General features: G+C 31.0%; 1 protein-coding gene across 7 annotated transcripts in view; it reads left to right on the top strand.

Moving 5' to 3' along the window:
- ATP9B (ATPase phospholipid transporting 9B (putative)) overlaps nt 1-18,608 on the top strand; it is a 451,952-nt gene that overhangs the window by 239,383 nt on the left and 193,961 nt on the right. For all 7 annotated transcript variants that reach the window (XM_031946730.1, XM_031946732.1, XM_031946731.1 and 4 more), the window contains one exon: nt 12,502-12,578. In XM_031946730.1, the coding sequence (XP_031802590.1) occupies nt 12,502-12,578 (77 nt within the window). The remainder of the gene's footprint in view (nt 1-12,501; nt 12,579-18,608) is intronic.

Consider the following 18,608-nt stretch of genomic DNA (forward strand, 5'->3'; position numbering starts at 1 on the left):
TATTGCAGGCATGCTATGCTAGGCAATCACTTGCCGTTGTCTGCCATCATGCAATTAATTCCAAAGTTCTTTTTAAATACCTTGGAAATGTCCTTCTTATCACTTCTTCTGACCACCAGGTAAGGTCTGTGGTGTACATTCCTGGAAAGTATACTGCCAAGGTGAGTGAACTTATCCACAATCAAAATTTCTCCATTTGCTGTAACTGTTGGTCCCATGTGTAAATGATGTGGTGCTGATTGGTGATGTTTTTTTCTTGGTGTTCTCAGACCAAAATTACAAATAGCAGAGAACTGTTTCATATTTTGTTGCATCTCAACTTGATTCCTCCTGAAGATACACTTGCTGTCAGGTAGATGACCATCTTCCAAGTGAAGGATTAGTCTATTAAGGAGGACTCTAGCAAGAATTTTGCCAGCAGTGATTAAGCGAGATCTCTTCTTTTCCCTTCTCCTCTCTCCATGATTGTCACAAGACAGTCTATTTCCTTTATCTTTATAGAATTGAACAGTGGAAGTATCCTTGAGTTTCTGGGCGATAACCTTCTCTTGCCATATAACCTGAAAGATTTCAGTTAGTTTTTGTATGAGTGCTGCTTGTAAATCTCAGCTGGAATAAAATTAGCACCAGGAACTTTGCTGCACAAGAAGAGTAAAACCTCTTCTTCACTTGAAAATTTAGCTAAAGAAGGACAGACTTCAACCTAAGTATAAAGTTAGTGACTTTAGCTTTAATTGATGATGTCTGTTGAGATCACTTTGGAAGTGTTCAGCCCATCTTGCTAGGATCATATCTTTATCACTTAATGTGGCTTCATCAGCATTGAGTAGTTGGAGATGCCCCATTAGGCTTTGGCTCATAGTTTTCTGTGCATCATAAAAGTGCTTTGGAGTGTTACTATCACTGTATAAGTCAATTTTGTCTTCCTTCTTACTGAGCCAAGAATCCTGCATGTCTTTAAGCTTTGCTCACAGTTAACTTTTGATGAAATTAAGTGCTTTCTTCTTAGTGACCAATGAACTATACTTCTGCTGAATTCTATGAACTTCTCACTTTTTCATTTAACAGCCTCTGAATTTCTCCATCATTTTTGGCAAACCAATCTTGATGTTTGCATGTGTTCTTTCTTGGCTCAGATAAGAAAATGCGGTACTGCATACCAAATCTCTGAAACCTGCCTATATCTGTTTTTCTATTACACTGTTGCAAATTGCTTATTGTCTCAACTTTTTCCCTCCAAGTTAGCAACAAACTGTTACTGCTCAGCGAAGCACTCTAATCTGTTGACATTAAGTTTTCTGATAGTTATTTTGCCTTGGACCTATCACTTTTGTTGAATATGGATATTTAGCTTAGAGAAGCTAAGTCTGTGATCAGTTCAGCATTCTGAAAAACATCGTTTTAATCACCCTTGCATCCAATCTGTCTCTTCTCAACATCACAGTCTATTAAATGTGTTTGGTGTGAAGGCACATGCATGAAGTTTTATTGTGTTTAGATAAATGGAAGAGGAAGTTTTCAGTAGTACGTAACCATTGCTCTTGCTGGACTCCATTACTCCCAAGGACTTTTATGTTATGTCTAACACTCTGTGCCTACCCTTGTGTTAAAGTCACCCAGAATTATAAGCTTACCCTTTTTGGTCATATTGATGATCAAGGTCTTCAGGTCTTGATAAATTTTTTTCTTTGATCTTATCAGGATTTGATATAGTAGGCATGTATGTATTGATGATGGCAACCTGGTGCTTTCTGCAAGTGGCAGTTGTATTGTCATGAGTCTGTTGTTCACTCCTTTCAATAGGTATGCAAACTTCTTGACTAGATTTGTTTTGATTACAAAACCTGCACCAGTTTCATGGCACTCTCCTTCATTGTACTCACTCCAGAAAAATGTGCATTCAGCTCCAACTTCAATATGCTGACCTTCATTTGCTAGCCTTGTTTCACTCAGGGCTGCTAATTGGAGAAACTTTCTAAGTTGGGTCACAACAAGAGCTGTTCGTCTCTTAGCTTTACTGGTTTTTGTGTTGTCCCTAAGTGTGGGCATATTCAGTGTACTTAGAATGAGCAGAATCATTTTCACAAAAGTTTTTGTACTTGTTCTTTGTTTTGGTAGCAGGGATCCCCACCTTCTTTGGCAAGCATACCAGAATTGGGTGAAGTAGATTATTTTCAGAATACCTTGTCTAGTCCCTTTCTTTCTTTCTTTCTTTCTTGCTTGCTTGCTTGCTTTCTTTCTTTCTTTCTTTCTTTCTTAAGATCGATCTTTAGTTTTCAAAGCAATATTGCTTTGCTTTATTTTTGGTTAGAAGGAAAGTTTATTTATTTATTTTTTATTATAATAACTTTTTATTGACAGAACCCATGCCAGGATTTTTACAACATTTTTTTTTTTTACAACATTATCCCTTGCACTCACTTCTGTTCCGATTTTTCCCCTCTCTCCCGTCACCCCGTCCCCTAGATGGCAAGCAGTCCTATACATGTTAAATATGTTGCAGTATATCCTAGATATAATATATCTGTGCAGAACTGAACAGTTCTCTTGTTGCACAGGGAGAATTGGATTCAGAAGGTAGAAATAACCCAGGGAGAAAAACAAAAATGCAAATAGTTTGCATTCATTTCCCAGTGTTCTTTCTTTGGGTGTAGCTGCTTCTGTCCATTCTTGATCAATTGAAACTGAGTTAAGTCTCTTTGTCAAAGAAATCCGCTTCCATCAGAATACATTCTCATACAGTATCGTTGTTGAGGTATATAATGATCTCCTGGTTCTGCTCATTTCACTCTGCATCAGTTCATGTAAGTCTCTCCAAGCCTCTCTGTATTCATCCTGCTGGTCATTTCTTACAGAACAATAATATTCCATAACATTCATATACCACAATTTACCCAACCATTCTCCAATTGATGGGCATCCATTCATTTTCCAGTTTCTAACCACTACAAACAGAGCTGCCACAAACATTTTGGCACATACATGTCCCTTTCCCTTCTTTAGTATCTCTTTGGGGTATAAGCCCAGTAGTAGCACTGCTGGATCAAAGGGTATGCACAGTTTGATAACTTTTTGGGCATAGTTCCATATTGCTCTCCAGAATGGTTGGATTCGTTCATAACTCCACCAACAATGCATCAGTGTCCCAGTTTTCCCCGCATCCCCTCCAACATTCATTATATTTTCCTGTCATCTTACCCAATCTGACAGATGTGTAGTGGCATCTCAGAATTGTCTTAATTTGCATTTCTCTGATCAATAGTGATTTGGAACCCTCTTTCATATGAGTGGTAATAGTTTCAATTTCATCATCTGAAAATTGTCTGTTCATATCCTTTGACCATTTATCAATTGGAGAATGGCTTGATTTCTTATAAATTAGAGTCAATTCTCTATGTATTTTGGAAATGAGGCCTTTATCAGAACCTTTAATTATGAAGATGTTTTCCCAGTTGTCTAGCCCCTTTATTATTCCAGGAAATAAGCAGTAGTGTCCTTCAAAAAGATTGCTGAGACATTCAGGGACCTGTAAATTGCAGGCTTTCTTTGCTGTTTCTTTTGAGAAGATAATATTCGAAGCCCTGGGTCTCCTGTGTTCACAGTTGTGATGATAGATCCCATTGTATTGACAACAACTGCACTGTCACTTGACTTTGAGATAGGTAAAATTGGTAAAATGACATGAGTGATGTCTTTTGATTCACACATAAATTGTATTTCAGTGAGGCAGAGTTTTGTGGAGTTATATTAGCCTCACTGTCTCTTCCAGAGTCATCAAAGTCCACTGCTCCTAAAGTAAATATAGGGTTACCCAATTCATAGGTGCCAAATAAATATTCTTGACTGGAATTTTAATAGCATATCCCAGGTAGGTATTTACTACAGTCAGGGCAAACTTCTTGCTCTGAGATTAAAGAAAAATAGCACTAATATCTGTTTGCAAGTTGAAGGCAGATGGAGAACCACTCTTAATTGTTCCAGTCATCTTGAGTTGTTCCACTTTTGGTTTGATGTGCTTTAGATGCATCTAATTCAGGGTGTCCAAGAAGTACTTTGTGATATATCTATTTAGTTAAGAGGAAGAGAAAAAATTGAGTATATAAATGTTGGAGTTTGCATAAAGATGATAATTGCACCCATGCAAACTGATAAGATCAGCAAGTAAGATTGTAGAGGAGAAGAGAAGAGAAGAAAAAAATGATTTAGATGAGGATCCAGAGAAGGAAAGGAGATCCCCCGACTGGCAGGAGAACAATGAGAGAACATGTAATGTTGAAGAGATCAGTGAGGGGGGGGGGCCAGATGATTTTGGATATTGTTCAACAGTATAGTAGTGATGCTCATTTGTCCATTCTAAAGGGGAAGGGGGGAATCAGACAGAGTGGAATTTTTGAATTTTAAGGAACTCACTTTCTTCATCTACATATTCGGATAGAGTCGCCCTCAAGTCCATCTCTTTTGAGAACAGTACAGAATAAATTATAACCTGGGATTACCAAAAGTGAACTGTGGAGGAGTGGCTTCCATGGAGGCCATGTTTTTAAATTTTTTCTCTTTTGACAATCAACATTGTCACAAAAACCGAGAAAGAGTAGAGTATCCAAAAGATATCAAGAAAGATGAGGATTGAGAATAGGCCATTAAATTTCACAATTAAGACATCACTTGTAACTTTGGAGAGAATAGTTTCAGTTGAATGATGAGGTCAAAATTCAAAGTGCAGAGTATTTTTTAAAAGGGTAAGCAAGAGGATATAGATACTTCTAATGTAGGACCATATAGGGAATCCTTTAAGGGAGGAAGATTTATCCCATGAGAGAAAGAGCTTTGATAATAGCTGTTATATTAATGGATTTGACTGGTAAGTACCAGTACTATATCCCAGATAGGTAATGATTACAGTAAATTGGAGGCAGGTTGAAAAATACTCAGAATCAATGTCCTTTCAGAAGGGGTGTTCTAGTTGGCCTAAGAAACATGATTATGATGATATTTTGTTCCTGCTTAGAGGCAGAGTAAGGAGAGTGTCTCTATTATGCTTCACTTAGAGTAATATTTTATAATCACCCCCCTTATCCAAATTCGTGGTGGAGCCACCCACAAATCTCTGCTGTTTTTTGTCAGGGAGCCTGTCAGCTTGGTTGTTTGGTTTAGCGGAAGAATTATGCTGTTTCTGATCTCCTTTGGTGTTCCACAAATTATTGTAAGGGATTTCATTAACACATTCCTTTCATTGGTCTTGATTCCAAAGGAGAAAACTTTTGAGTTGTCCAGTCTTTTTTTTCCCCACCTCATATCACTTTACTAAGTATATTGCCATGCAAAAATCAGTGGACATGAATATTTTATCTAAACAGTCTCCCAAGACTCTCATTTGAGACATGTGTCTCAAAATTCCTGCCCATTGACGATTTGTCAGGGTATCCCTTGTTATTGAATTAATGTCCTTTAGGAGGTTGTCTTTAAAGGAAGTCTAATCTCTCTCTTCAACATTACTGAATACTTTTTGTTCAACTCAGCAAGGATATAACATTGGTTTCCTTAAAGATGTGCTTAGCCATTTAGGTGTTGATTTGAATAGTAGTAGAGAGCCTGTTAAATCTGTGGAGCTATGACTACATATATACTTTTATACCTTATGTCATTGAAAAGTTTTATCAGTAGTTCAGGCTTTTCCCCCACAGGTTGTCAAGTCTCAAAGTTAGCTTTATTTTTAAGGAAACTTAAGACATGCTTTATGAATCTCTAAATAGTATAGCTGGGCCTTCTTTCATGGTTCCCATTCAAGTTATTGGTGGATATCATTTTTGCCGTAAGTAATTTGTATGAATATATCACAATTGCATTCTTTCAAATGCATGACAATTCTTTTTTTCATTTTTGTTCTTATACTTTTGTTCTAATTTTCTATCTTTGCTTTAATATATGGTGGTCTGATTCAGAAATAACTCTTATCTTAGTAATGGGTATTTTCTTCTCTTAAAATATAATCAATTTCATTTCTAATGTTATTATTATTTACCATTTTCATTGTAATTTATTTTCTTGAAGGAAATATTCCTAATATATGAAATATTCTTACCAGTCATGGACCTTTCTCATTTCTTTTTTTCTGATCTTGATTTTCAATTGTATTTCTTGTCATCTTCAATTCTTCCCACATTTGTTTAGAAGTCATTGACTATCAAAATGTATTAATTTAATTTGAAACATCTTATGAAAACTACAAAAATAATTTTCTGAATGATTGTTAGGTATAAAATAGCGAGGCTTATATTTACCCAGTGTGATAGCAATATCATGAAAATTGTCTTTTACAGAACCAAATAAAAGGATTCTCTATTGATAACAAGTTCTAAAAATGCTTCTGTTCAATGATGGCATTGTACCAATTTTATCATGGCCTGAAAGCATAAAGCTCCTTTGTAAAATCTATAGCATCATGAAAGAGAAAGAAGAAGTAATTTTAAAATGTAATTGATATTTACAATGAATTGAGAACAGAATTGAGAGTTCAAAGAGATAAGTTTATAATTGGAAATTTTGTAAAAGGCAAAATTTTCCAAAAGATTTCAAGTTGTAATTGCATGAGCATATATTTTAAAAACTCATAGCCTATTGGTGTTTCTATATGACTGTAAGTCTTAGAAAGATAAGATCTTAGGAGAATTATAATTTCAGTTAAATCAGTAGGGGGGAAAAAAGTATTGTATATGTCACTAGTTTGCAGAATAGTACCAGTAATGAATTGTGTGCAAAATTTGGCAATATTATGAAGATTAATGCTTGAGGGGAAAAAATAATCTTAGCTGTATAACTAGAATGGAAAAGGAAAACGAGGAACAAGCATAGAATACCTTCTGTGTTCTAGACTATGTACTAAGCACTTAATAAATGTCATCTCATTTAATTTAATTAAAAATAAGAGATTATAGATGAATCAACCAATTGCTTCATTGATACCACTGAAGAAAGAGGACTCCATCATAATTTAGTAAGACTTCTGTGTGAAAAATATATGGAAAGAAATGCCTAAGAATATGTGAATTGGTGTGAATTAAAAGACATGGAGAGGTTACAAGCTTGATGAAGAGAATTTGTTGGAACTCAGTACTGAAGTTAGTTAATCAGTGCATCATAATAAGAATGATAGTGTACATTTTATTTCTTTTTTATTATAGTTTTTGATTGACGAAACATATACATGGGTAATTTTTTAACACTGACTCTTGCAAAAACTTCTGCTCCAACTTTTCCCTTCTTTCCCTCCATCCCCTCCCCTAGATGATAAGTAGTCCCATACATGTTAAATATGTTAAAATATATGTTGAATACAATATATGTATACATATTTATACAGTTATCTTGATGCACAAGAAAAATCGGATTTAGAAAGAAGGTAAAAATAACCTGAGAAGAAAAACAAAAATTCAAGTAAACAATAATATAGAGTGGAAATGCTATGTTGTGATTCATACTCATTTCCCAGTGTTCCTTCTCTTGGTGTAGCTGGTTCTGTTCATTACTGATCAGTTGGAACTGATTTGGATCTTCTCATTGTTGAAGAGAGCCACATCCCATCAGAATTGATCCTCATATAGTCTTGTTGAAGTGTATAATGATCTCTTGGTTCTGCTCATTTCACTTAGCATCAGTTCATGAATGTCTCTCTAAGCCTTTCTGAAATCATCCTGCTGATCATTTCTTACAGAACAATAATATTCCATAACATTCATATACCACAATTTACCCAACCTTCTCCAATTGATGGGCATCCATTCAATTTCCAGTTTCTAGCCACTACAAAAAGGGTTGCCACAAACATTTTTGCACATGTGGGTCCCCTTCCTTTTTTTAATATCTCTTTGGGATATAAGCCCAATAGTAACACTACTGTTACTATCAAAGGGTATGCACAGTTTGATAACTTTTTGAGCATAATTCTAAATTGCTCTCCAGAAGGGCTGGATGTATTCACAATTCCACCAACAATGCATCAATGTCCCAGTTTTCCCACATCCCCTCCAAAATTCTGCATTATCTTTTCCTATCATTTTAGCCAATCTGATAGGTGTGTAGTGGTATCTCAGAGTTGTCTTAATTTGCATTTCTTTGATCAATAATGATATGGAATCTTTTCATATGAGTAGAAATAGTTTCAATTCCATCATCTAAAAACTGTCTGTTCATATCCTTTGACCATGTATCAATTGGAGAATGGCTTGATTTCATATAAATTAGAGTCAATTCTCTATATATTTTGCAAATAAGGTCTTTATCAGAACCTTTAATTGTAAAAATGTTTTCCAAGTTTATTGCTTACTTTCTAATCTTGTCTGCATTAGTTTTGTTTGCACAAAAGCTTTTTAACTTAACTTTTTAACTAACACAAATAGAAAATTTCTATTTTGTGATCAATAATGATCTCTAATTCTTCTTTGGTCACAAATTCCTTCCTCCTCCACAGGTCTAAGAGGTAAACTATCCTATGTACTTCTGATTTATTTATAATCTCATTCTTTATGCCTAGATCATGAACCCATTTTGATCTTATCTTGGTATATAGTGTTAAGTGTGGGTCAATGCCTAGTTTCTGCCATACTAATTTCCAGTTTTCTCAGCAGTTTTTGTCAAATAGTGAATTCTGATCCCAATAATTGGGGTATTTGAGTTTGTCAAACCCTATATTGCTATAATTTATTGACTATTTTGTCTTGTGAACCTAACCTATTCCACTGATCAACTAGTCTTTTTTCTTAACCAATACCAAATGGTCTTGGTGACTGCTGTTTTATAATATAGTTTTAGATCACGTATAGCTAGGCCCCCTTCATTTGATTTGTTTTTCATTAGTTCCCTTGAAATTCTTGACCTTTTGTTCTTCCAGAAGTATTTTGTTTTTATTTTTTCTAGATGTTAGTGTAGAATTTTAAAGTATTTTATATTAATTTATAAAATTAAGGAAGCAATTCAAGAATTTGATTAATAATTGTATAAATGTTATTGTAGTGAATATTTGAAATTACATAGGAAATTTTGAAATAACAAAAATGACCCAAACAATGGATTTTTAATTTGCAACATTATTAAATTTAAACATATATTCCAAATGAAAAGTATAGATATTGAGTTGCTATGCTAAACTTTATAAATAATTTTGGTCATTTTTAAGATTAAGCTTACCTAAATACAAAGCATTTCTGTCCTTTTTGCTAATTTCACTTATCTCCATTTATTGGGGAATGGCTAATGAAATTGTGGTATATAAGTGTTATGAAATATTAGTGGACCATCTTTGGTTATTGGATCTTTATAACTATAGAGATAAGGAATTGGAATTCAGAGAAATGTGAGAGTTCTAGAATGAGGTAATAAAATGCAAATAATACAGAATTGTCACGTGTGTCTGTGTATGTACAAACAACATATATGTGTGTATTGTATTGTGTGACATATATATTATATATAACTACAACAATATAAATATAAACTAAAACATTTAAAAAGAACTGAGTTGAGATGTAATACAATGACATATCTTAGTCCTACATAAGATAAAATATTTTTCTACCTATTACAGCCATTGAGGACTATGGTTACAGGATATTACTTAACATCAGATTTGGTGGTTTTCTTAGTTGGTTTTGCTTAGCTAAATTTACTTAATTATAATGAAGTTATTTGAGACAAAGCATATGAATGGATGATTATTGTAAAAAACAAAAATTATTAAGGATTTTAAAAATTTAGTTCAAAATTTGATTTATCAGCATTTCTCATTACATAAGTGTTAGTCTATGTATGCTTCATATATGAAATTATACTAAATTAAATAGAAAGAAATTTATTTTTAAAATAATTAAATATTCCAAACATAGTTTTATAATGTTTCATATGACCTTATAAGAGCCATGTAAATAATTTTGTAAATATTCAGTATTCATACATTAGAATAGATGTTTTATATTCAGTTTTTAAAGTATAAGTTATATGACTTTTATCCTTGGAGATTATTTTATAATTTTTATTTAAATAAATCAAAATATACTTGAATATTCATTTTATTTTAGAAAAAAAATCCACAACAAGGAAAAATCATTTAATTTGACACTTAAAATAAGAATTTAATTTTAATATACCCAGTTCAAACAGAAGTGTGTTAATTTTGGAAATAATTTTTTTTAATGTAGTTTAACCTGAATTTATATTTTTATGTTTTGAGTTTGGGAGTGGAAGTTGTTTTGTTTGGGGGTTTTGTTGGCTTTTTTTTTTTTTTTAAGTATTCAAACATAATTAAGAGGAAGCTTGATGAACTTTTAAAAAGAACAATGTACTTTGGGTTTTGAAGTCTAGGCTTATTTAAATCTTCTCTCACTAAACATGTGACTGTGGGCATATTACTTAACCTTACAATGTCTTTATTTGTGGGATAATATTTAGCTATCTGCTTCTCAAAGGTTTTGTGAGAAAAGCACATTGTAAAATTTCCGTCCACAAATTATGAGTTTTGTTAATTTTAAAGTTTATATATTTTTATCATTTGTAGAAATTTCTTTTACTTACTTTGCCATTATCTTGTCCCTCCCATCCACATTCTGAGATTTAGTTTCTTTAATTGTATATGAATGATTTAACTTGAAAAACAATACTTGAATTAGTGGGGTAAATGCTTATTATATATATATATATATATATATATATATATCATCATAAAAATGTTGATCATTTTATTTGTCTAAACTGCATTTTTAAGAAAATATTTTAATTGTAATACTAATCCTCAATTATCATTTATGTGTTTATTACTGATAGGTCTTTTTCCTTTTTAGACAATAGTATTGATTATTTTTCTAAACTTGATGATTCTGATTATAACTATGATGTAGTAAAGGTCATAAATGGCCATGTTCTGACATCATGTTTCTCTAATTCTAATGGTGCATTCATGTTTTGAATGAAATAGACAAGAAATGGGGGACACCTTTTTTGTTGTTTCTTGCTTTTATTTTCTTTCTCATTTTCTTTCCATTTTGATCTGATTCTTTCTGAGCATGATAATTGTGCAAATATGTATAGAAAATTGCACATTTTTAATATATTGGAAGGGGTGGAGGGAAGGGAGAAAATGGAATATAAATTTTTAAAAACTATTTAAAAATGGTTGACATAGAGAAGATATATTGACTAAATTCTATATTTCATTTAAAGTTAAGATACTTATTGTCTGACTTGTGCATTTGCATGAAGACCGCTGTTGTTATTAGAACATATATATTTTAAGTTTTCAAATATTCAAAATATAGCATTAATTTTAAGGTCTAGGTCAGTTACTAAACATAAGAAATATGTATGACTATTTGTAAGGCAATATTGGTCACTTAGATTGAAAGTACAAATATTTCTAATTAGACTTATTGTAACTTCTTTTATTGTGTGTATGATTATATTCCTATAATATTAATTACGATCAGTTACCTGTCATCTGAGTATCTCACAGTATAATATTTCCTTAGTCTCTTTGTTTGTTCTTGGTCTTCATTTTTAATTTTAGTACAAAACAAAGACAGACCAGATCCATTTACAATACTTTAAAAGACTGTCATTATAACTATTGTAGTTAATCTTACTGAGAACTTTCTTATTTAGAAATGAGTTCCCATAACCTTCTCTTAATTGTCTTTCAACGTTTTCTGTAGACTGTCAGAGGTTTCAAATTATTAAATTGTAAAAGTCATGCAGGAACATCATAAGCCCTTGTAATCCACTGATCTTACTTGAGTAGTATACAGTTGTTTTCCCACTGAAATTACACATATCTATTTTGTATTCTGTAAAAATAAACAATATGAATAACAGTAGTAAAGAAGTTAATAAAAAAGACTATTTTTATACCTTTTTAAATATAACTATACCAGAAAAAGCCATATTTACATATTTGTGACCTTCATATTTTTATGAATTAGTTGAATTTTGCTTTTGAAAAAATTATCTTTTATGTTACTTAACTAACACCTTATTTTGGTTTTAAAGTTTTTACATTCAACTGTTAATATTTTGGACAGTTAATGATTTAGCATCTCATTTAAGTGACAGTAATGAAAGGGTACTATTACTTTCACTGACGTCAGTGAAAGGATATTATCACTTTCATGGATGCTAATGAAAGACTATTACCACTTTGTGATACTGATGACAAGGTTTAGCCATTTAATTTTCTTCTATGATTTATGTGTAAACAAAAGACATACTTAGATCACATGAGTGATCATTTGAATATTGAATATTCTTTTCTTTTTCTGCTGAAATATTGTCTGAATCCCTCTTGTTCCCCGCAAAAAAAAAAAAAAAAAAAAAATTTCAAGTTCAAAAAGTCATCTTAAACTAGCCACTAATGTAATTATTTCCTAGTAAAAATAATTATTTGTTAGCTTTTAATTTTAATTTTTGTTTCTCAGTTGATGAACAATTTTGTTTAAAAGGACTATCTTTATATTTTTATAGGAACTGTAATAGGTGTTGTTATTTACACTGGAAAAGAAACTCGAAGTGTAATGAATACATCCAATCCAAAAAACAAGGTAGGCTAGATAAAAAAAAAAATGTGGCTACTTTAATTAATTTTATTTTTAATTTCAGTGATCTTAAAGTTCATATAGTTCAGTAAAGTTTGTACATTTTTAGTTTACTATGTAAGAAACATTTAAACAAGCATTAGCAGTCTTAATTTACTTGATAATTTGACAAGGTACTACTGTGTAATAGTGCTATAATTCTTAGTCTGCTAAGATAAATTTTAAATTGTTTGTTTCCAGCAGCTTAAATTGACTTATGTATCAGTGTACATTGAGCACCTTTCACTTAAAAAAAAAAAAAATCTTAATTTAAAAAACATCCAAAATACATGCTGGATTATATTAATTGTGGGCCTCTGAATTAATTTGCTAAGATCACAGTGTAATGGCTCATTTTTCACATTTCATTTTTAGCATTTACTATTCATTATTTTCAAATAAATTTGTCATACAAAATTTTAATAATGTTTCAAAAATATTTTATTTGCTTCAATGATATTTATGTTGATAATAGTATTTTCAGAGTCATTAACATTTTAGAATAATTATGGTAGAATATTAAAGATTAATTCTATGAGTCATATCACCCTTATTTGTATATATAGGATTGTTGAATGTACAATTAATTAAATGGTGAACATTTGAGGGGTAATTTTAAGAAAATTATATTAAGATAAAGATATTCAAGCCAACTCAAAAATTTTATGCTGTAGCTGTATATGCAATTTAATGTTAACTTATATCATTTAATGGATGTTAGCCTGATATTAAAATACCATTTTATAGAATACATGTTGTGTTTAGATACCTTGAAAGACAGTATTTAGAATTGTATAGCATAGTGTTATAAAAACATTGTATTCAAAAAATCTTTAAAAATATATTTGTTTAAATTAAACTAATCTTTAAAAGTTAGGAAAATGGTAGCAAACCTTTAACTATAGTATCTCTATAACACTATCATGCCTGCACTAAAAGTTTTAACTGCCTTTTCTTCATAGCATAACCCAAGATACTCTTCTCACACCAATACACAAGAGAATTATGTGGTTAGCTCCAATTACCTCTAATGTAATTTGCATGCTTAAATTTTCTGCACTTGATGGGAAACCATGTCAGTATATCTGTGTTAATTATATATTTTTGAAATTCTAATGTCAAAAACATTTTCTTATTGGTATTTACATGAAAATTTCATAGAAAAAAAAGTCATTTAGAAACAATACCCTTCTGATTCTTTTTTATTTTTTAGCTTTATTGATGTCCTTTTGCATAGTCACTTTATTGAAAATTAGTATCTTAAAAAGTTAATTGTTGCTAGGAATAAAATCATGTACACAGAGTATAATTCTCTTACAAAGCAAAAATGAAGGAATTTTATTTCCTTTTTTTTTTTTTTAAGATAAATCTAGATAATAGCAGGCATTTAATGTAAGATTTTATTCTCATTCTTTGCATTTAAAGTTTTTTTAGAGTAAGTAAAGAGTTGTATTTTATGATATTTTGAGGGGAATCTATACCTTTTAAATTGTCTCCTAATGTATTTCTCCATATATTTCTTTTACCCTATAATATTGTTCTCTTCATCCTATTATTCTTATTCTTTATTTTTCCTCCTCATTGATATTTTTCTTACAATTTTTCTCCAGATTTATCATTTCATTTCCTCTTCTCAACTACTCTTTCTTTTCACCCATTCCAGTTGGGCTCATGATTAATGATTGCAGTTTCTAGACATGAAATTCTATAAGATATTTTTATCAGATTATTGTGTTTAGTTTATTTTCTGAATTGAACCAACTGATTTTCTTTAAGCACTTAAGTGCTCACTACTAGGCTTTGTGTCATTTCTCTCTTGTTTCTATTCTATACTTCTGCTAACTTTGGTTTTTTTACCTCCTAAATGGTTAAGGAATTGGGTGGTTTCCCTACTTTATGCACACAGTCCTCAGAAAAAGACAAATGAGCAATTCAGTTTTTTTATGAAGTATTTTTAAATATTAGGTCACTGGCAGTAGATCCTCAGACAAGACTTACTTTGAATTCTAAATATTATTTTGTAATTTTCAGGAGAGATCACATAGTGAAGTCTCTTTGTAGATAAAAGTTAGCTTTTCTATATGGTAAAATGTCTATTTAGAATGATTCACTGTTGGAAAATCACTTAGAATATATGAATGGTTAAAAAGGTGATAGCTGAATTTCATCTGAACAAGCTTAAGATTGGAGAAAAATAAAAGAAAAATATGCTTATAAGAGATTAAACTTTGAACTGTCACTTATAAAACAGGGAAGCGATCCAAGAGACCTGTCTGCTTAGAGAGTTTTCCTGAAGACTGTATATTAAGTGTTTTGTTACAACTAAGAAAATTAACGAATTTTAAAATAAAACAATAAAAATTTGGAAAAATGTATAGAACATATTTGAACAAATGTATAGAACATATTTGAGTAAAAGAAATTGCATAGATAGAATACCAAGTGGGTTAGTGTACATAATCTATATAACTCACCTGGGAAATAAAATTGAAATAATCAAAGGAGAGGAAAGAGAGAAGGCTTCTGTACAAAAAATAAATAGTGATTCAAATGAAGTAAAACTTAATAGTTTAGAAAGATGAATATATCATTCAGGTTTGTAACTCATAGATATTATAAACATGGTGAACATTATATTATTATCTGCACCCTGTATTATTACCTGTACTTTGTAGGTTTTGGTTTTAAAGGTTGTGATAAAGCTTGAGTGCCACAAAATCTTTTCAGCCTGTCTAAAATCCTGTGTTTGCAGGCAAAAGACAGAAGAGCCTTGTTGCATTTTACATTTGTTACCTGAAAGTTAATGAGCATCTGATAACATGTTACCAATGATAAGATTAGATAGCTGTTACCTAACAGAATGGCCCAGAGGGAAAAGGATACTGAAGAAATACATATTATTTTAATGATAGAAAAGAATAGCTAGGTCAGGGCTAGGGAGACTAAATTGTGGTGAAGCAAGGAATAAAATCTGGATCTCCTAACTTTTTGTTGAAATTTCCTAATATTCACTGTATTCTTTTACAAAATTAGTAGAAATATTATTTTTCTTTTATATCCCCCATTAGGCACTTAAAAGGTATATAAATCCTTCAGGTCTCAACTTAAGTCCTACCTTTTGATCCACCCCAGTGCTAGTGCTTTTCATATGAGGTGCCCCCTCCTCTTTATCCTGTGTATATCTCATTTGTGTTGATGTCATTTCCCTCATTAGATTATGAATTTCTTGAGGACAGGAACTTCTTATGCTTTTCTTGTGTCTGTCACAGAAAATGTACTTTGCAAATTTTTCCTTACTTTATATAAGTAAAAGTTTATAAGATAATGGATAAAAGCCTAAATTCTCATTCTATTTTGCCGCTGTTTACCCCTCTCCCCACTCCCACTCCTACTCATTCCATCTGTTTTTCCCCATCTCCTCAATGTTTGCCTTGGAAGTTTCAATGATACTGAGTCCCTTCAACATTAACTTTCTCCTAATTTGCTTTTTGTTTAATTTCTTTTAGTAATTTCTTCTCAAAAAATGACATGTAACTTTGAACAAAGATATTTTTTATCTTTCTGGAAAGAAACTTGTAAAACTTGTAACATCTACCAAGAATGATAGTTGATTTTTGTTGTTGTTGTTGTTTTTTAAGAGAAACTATATTGCTATAAATGTTACATGTATTTTAACATTTCATCCATTCAGGTGGTCTAGATCCTACAATTTTACCAAATTCTAACACGCCTAACTTCAATATTCATAATCCAATGATAGTGAGAAATCTTTTAAAATCTTTGAAATTCTTCATGAACAAGTTGAGAGTATTAATATCAATTAACTATTCCTAAATTGTCAGTTTGCATAGAAACTATATTTGTGTACTAATCTTTGTCTGGATATGGAAACTAAAAATCATTTCTTTGATTTTCCTAACTGGTTAGAATATAAATTCACAAGAGAAGATAAATGCTTGAATTTCATCTCCATCTACAGAATATTTATTTGGTTCACAGTCACTTCACAAAACTGATGCTTGAATCAGTGTTTAAACATTATACTGTTCAGTACATATTTAAAGGTTTGAAAACTATTTTCTTAGAGCTATAAGGGATTTTCTTTTAAAACTTCATGCAAATAGAAAGTTTTTATTCTTATATAATTATCTTTATAATAGAATTTTGAGAAAATTTAAATTATAAGGGTGGCAGCAGGAGTTATGGATTATTTCTTATAAGCTAGCCTTACACATATTTAATAGAATGATACTTGATTACATTTAAAAAGGGGAAAAATTCTTATAAAAGGTTAGGAAAAATCAATTGTGACAGGTTGCCATTTTCACGCCATTCATAATAATAAGTTGCTCAGAGCAAGAACATCAAGGATGAAATGATAGTACAAATTGCCTGAAGCAGTTATTGCAATCCCTTGGGTATATTGATTTGTGTTTCTAATAAAAAGATGCTTTCAAATGTCTCATTGACAAAGAGACAAGTGATATATGCCATTATGTGAATTAAAATGGCCTCTTATTATCTGAATCTTTGTAAAGGCATTTTAAAATAATAGAACAAAATAGAATCAGCACAGTTACAGTGCATACTTATTGTGGAGAAAAATTAACATAGTATTAGAGAGTACATTCCTTGTCTTGAAAAATAATTTAATTTTTAATGTATGTATGCTTTATCTGAAAAATTATATTTAAGATAATAGAAGAAGAAATTTTTATTGGGCATTATATATATTCATATTACCCTGTTATTTTTCTTAGTAGTTGCTTTATAAAGTGATATAATATTTTTAGATTTAAATACTTGTTTAAAAATTTGAGCTTATGTTTTATAACAGGACTGCATGTTTGAAAAATAGTATTACAGTCAATCCACTTGGATTTTAAAAACTTTTGAACATTTTTAGAACAACTATTATTAATATTAACAAATCACAATGTTTCAGAGCCTCATTGAGAAAGGATTAACTAAAAAAGCAAACCTACAGTAAAGTAATTCAGCAGCATATAGACAAGCCACAGTATGGTTCTTAGGATTATGACAATACACATACCGCCTTCGCTTGTATAATCAGCACACTTTGATATTACAGCTGCTAACAATTAAAAGTTGTGCTCTTTCATCTGAAATGTGAACATAAATAAACTTATAATTTCAGGCAGCAGTTAAGAGGCAAAATGTTAAATGTTGAAAAAAAACACATTCCTAATTATAACATCTGGGATATATTGTTATATCATAGTATTGTTGAAAATATCCAAACTAAAAAAAATTTAATTGAGTCTTTAAATTCCATTTAAGTATGCATCTGATTTAGAGTTTGGAAAGCAGGTGCTTTCAGTTGAAAAATATCTTTTATTCTTTGATGTATAAGTTCTTTGCTAAATTATAACTTTTAATTCTTTTTAGTATGAAATTCTGAATAAAAATAAAATCTTACTGAATATAACATCATATTTATGTGTTTAACTTATTGTTAAAGTATTTGATAATTAAATATTGTTATCTCATTGTCCTTTACAATGAGCATTCATTGATAATGAGGAAAGATATTTTTCTTTCTTTTTTTTTTTATTAAATAACTTTTTATTGACAGAACCTATGCCAGGGTAACTTTTTACAACATTATCCCTTGCACTCACTTCTGTTCCGATTTTTCCCCTCCCTCCCTCCGCCCTCTCCCCAAAGATGGCAAGCAGTCCTATACATGTTAAAGAGATTACAGTAGATCTTGGATACAATATATGTGTGCAGAACCGAACAGTTTTCTTGTTGCTCAGGGAGAATTGGATTTAGAAGGTATAAATAACCTGGGAAGAAGAACAAAAATGCAAGCAGTTTACATTCATTTCCTAGTGTTCTTTCTTTGGGTGTAGCTGCTTTTGTCCATCCTTGATCAATTGAAACTAAGTTAGATCTTGTTTTTGTTGAAGAAATCCACTTCCATCAGAATACATCCTCATATAGTATCATTGTTAAGGTATATAATGATTTCCT

Source organism: Sarcophilus harrisii, chromosome 1 (assembly GCF_902635505.1).
Source record: "Sarcophilus harrisii chromosome 1, mSarHar1.11, whole genome shotgun sequence".
Classification (NCBI taxonomy): domain Eukaryota; kingdom Metazoa; phylum Chordata; class Mammalia; order Dasyuromorphia; family Dasyuridae; genus Sarcophilus; species Sarcophilus harrisii.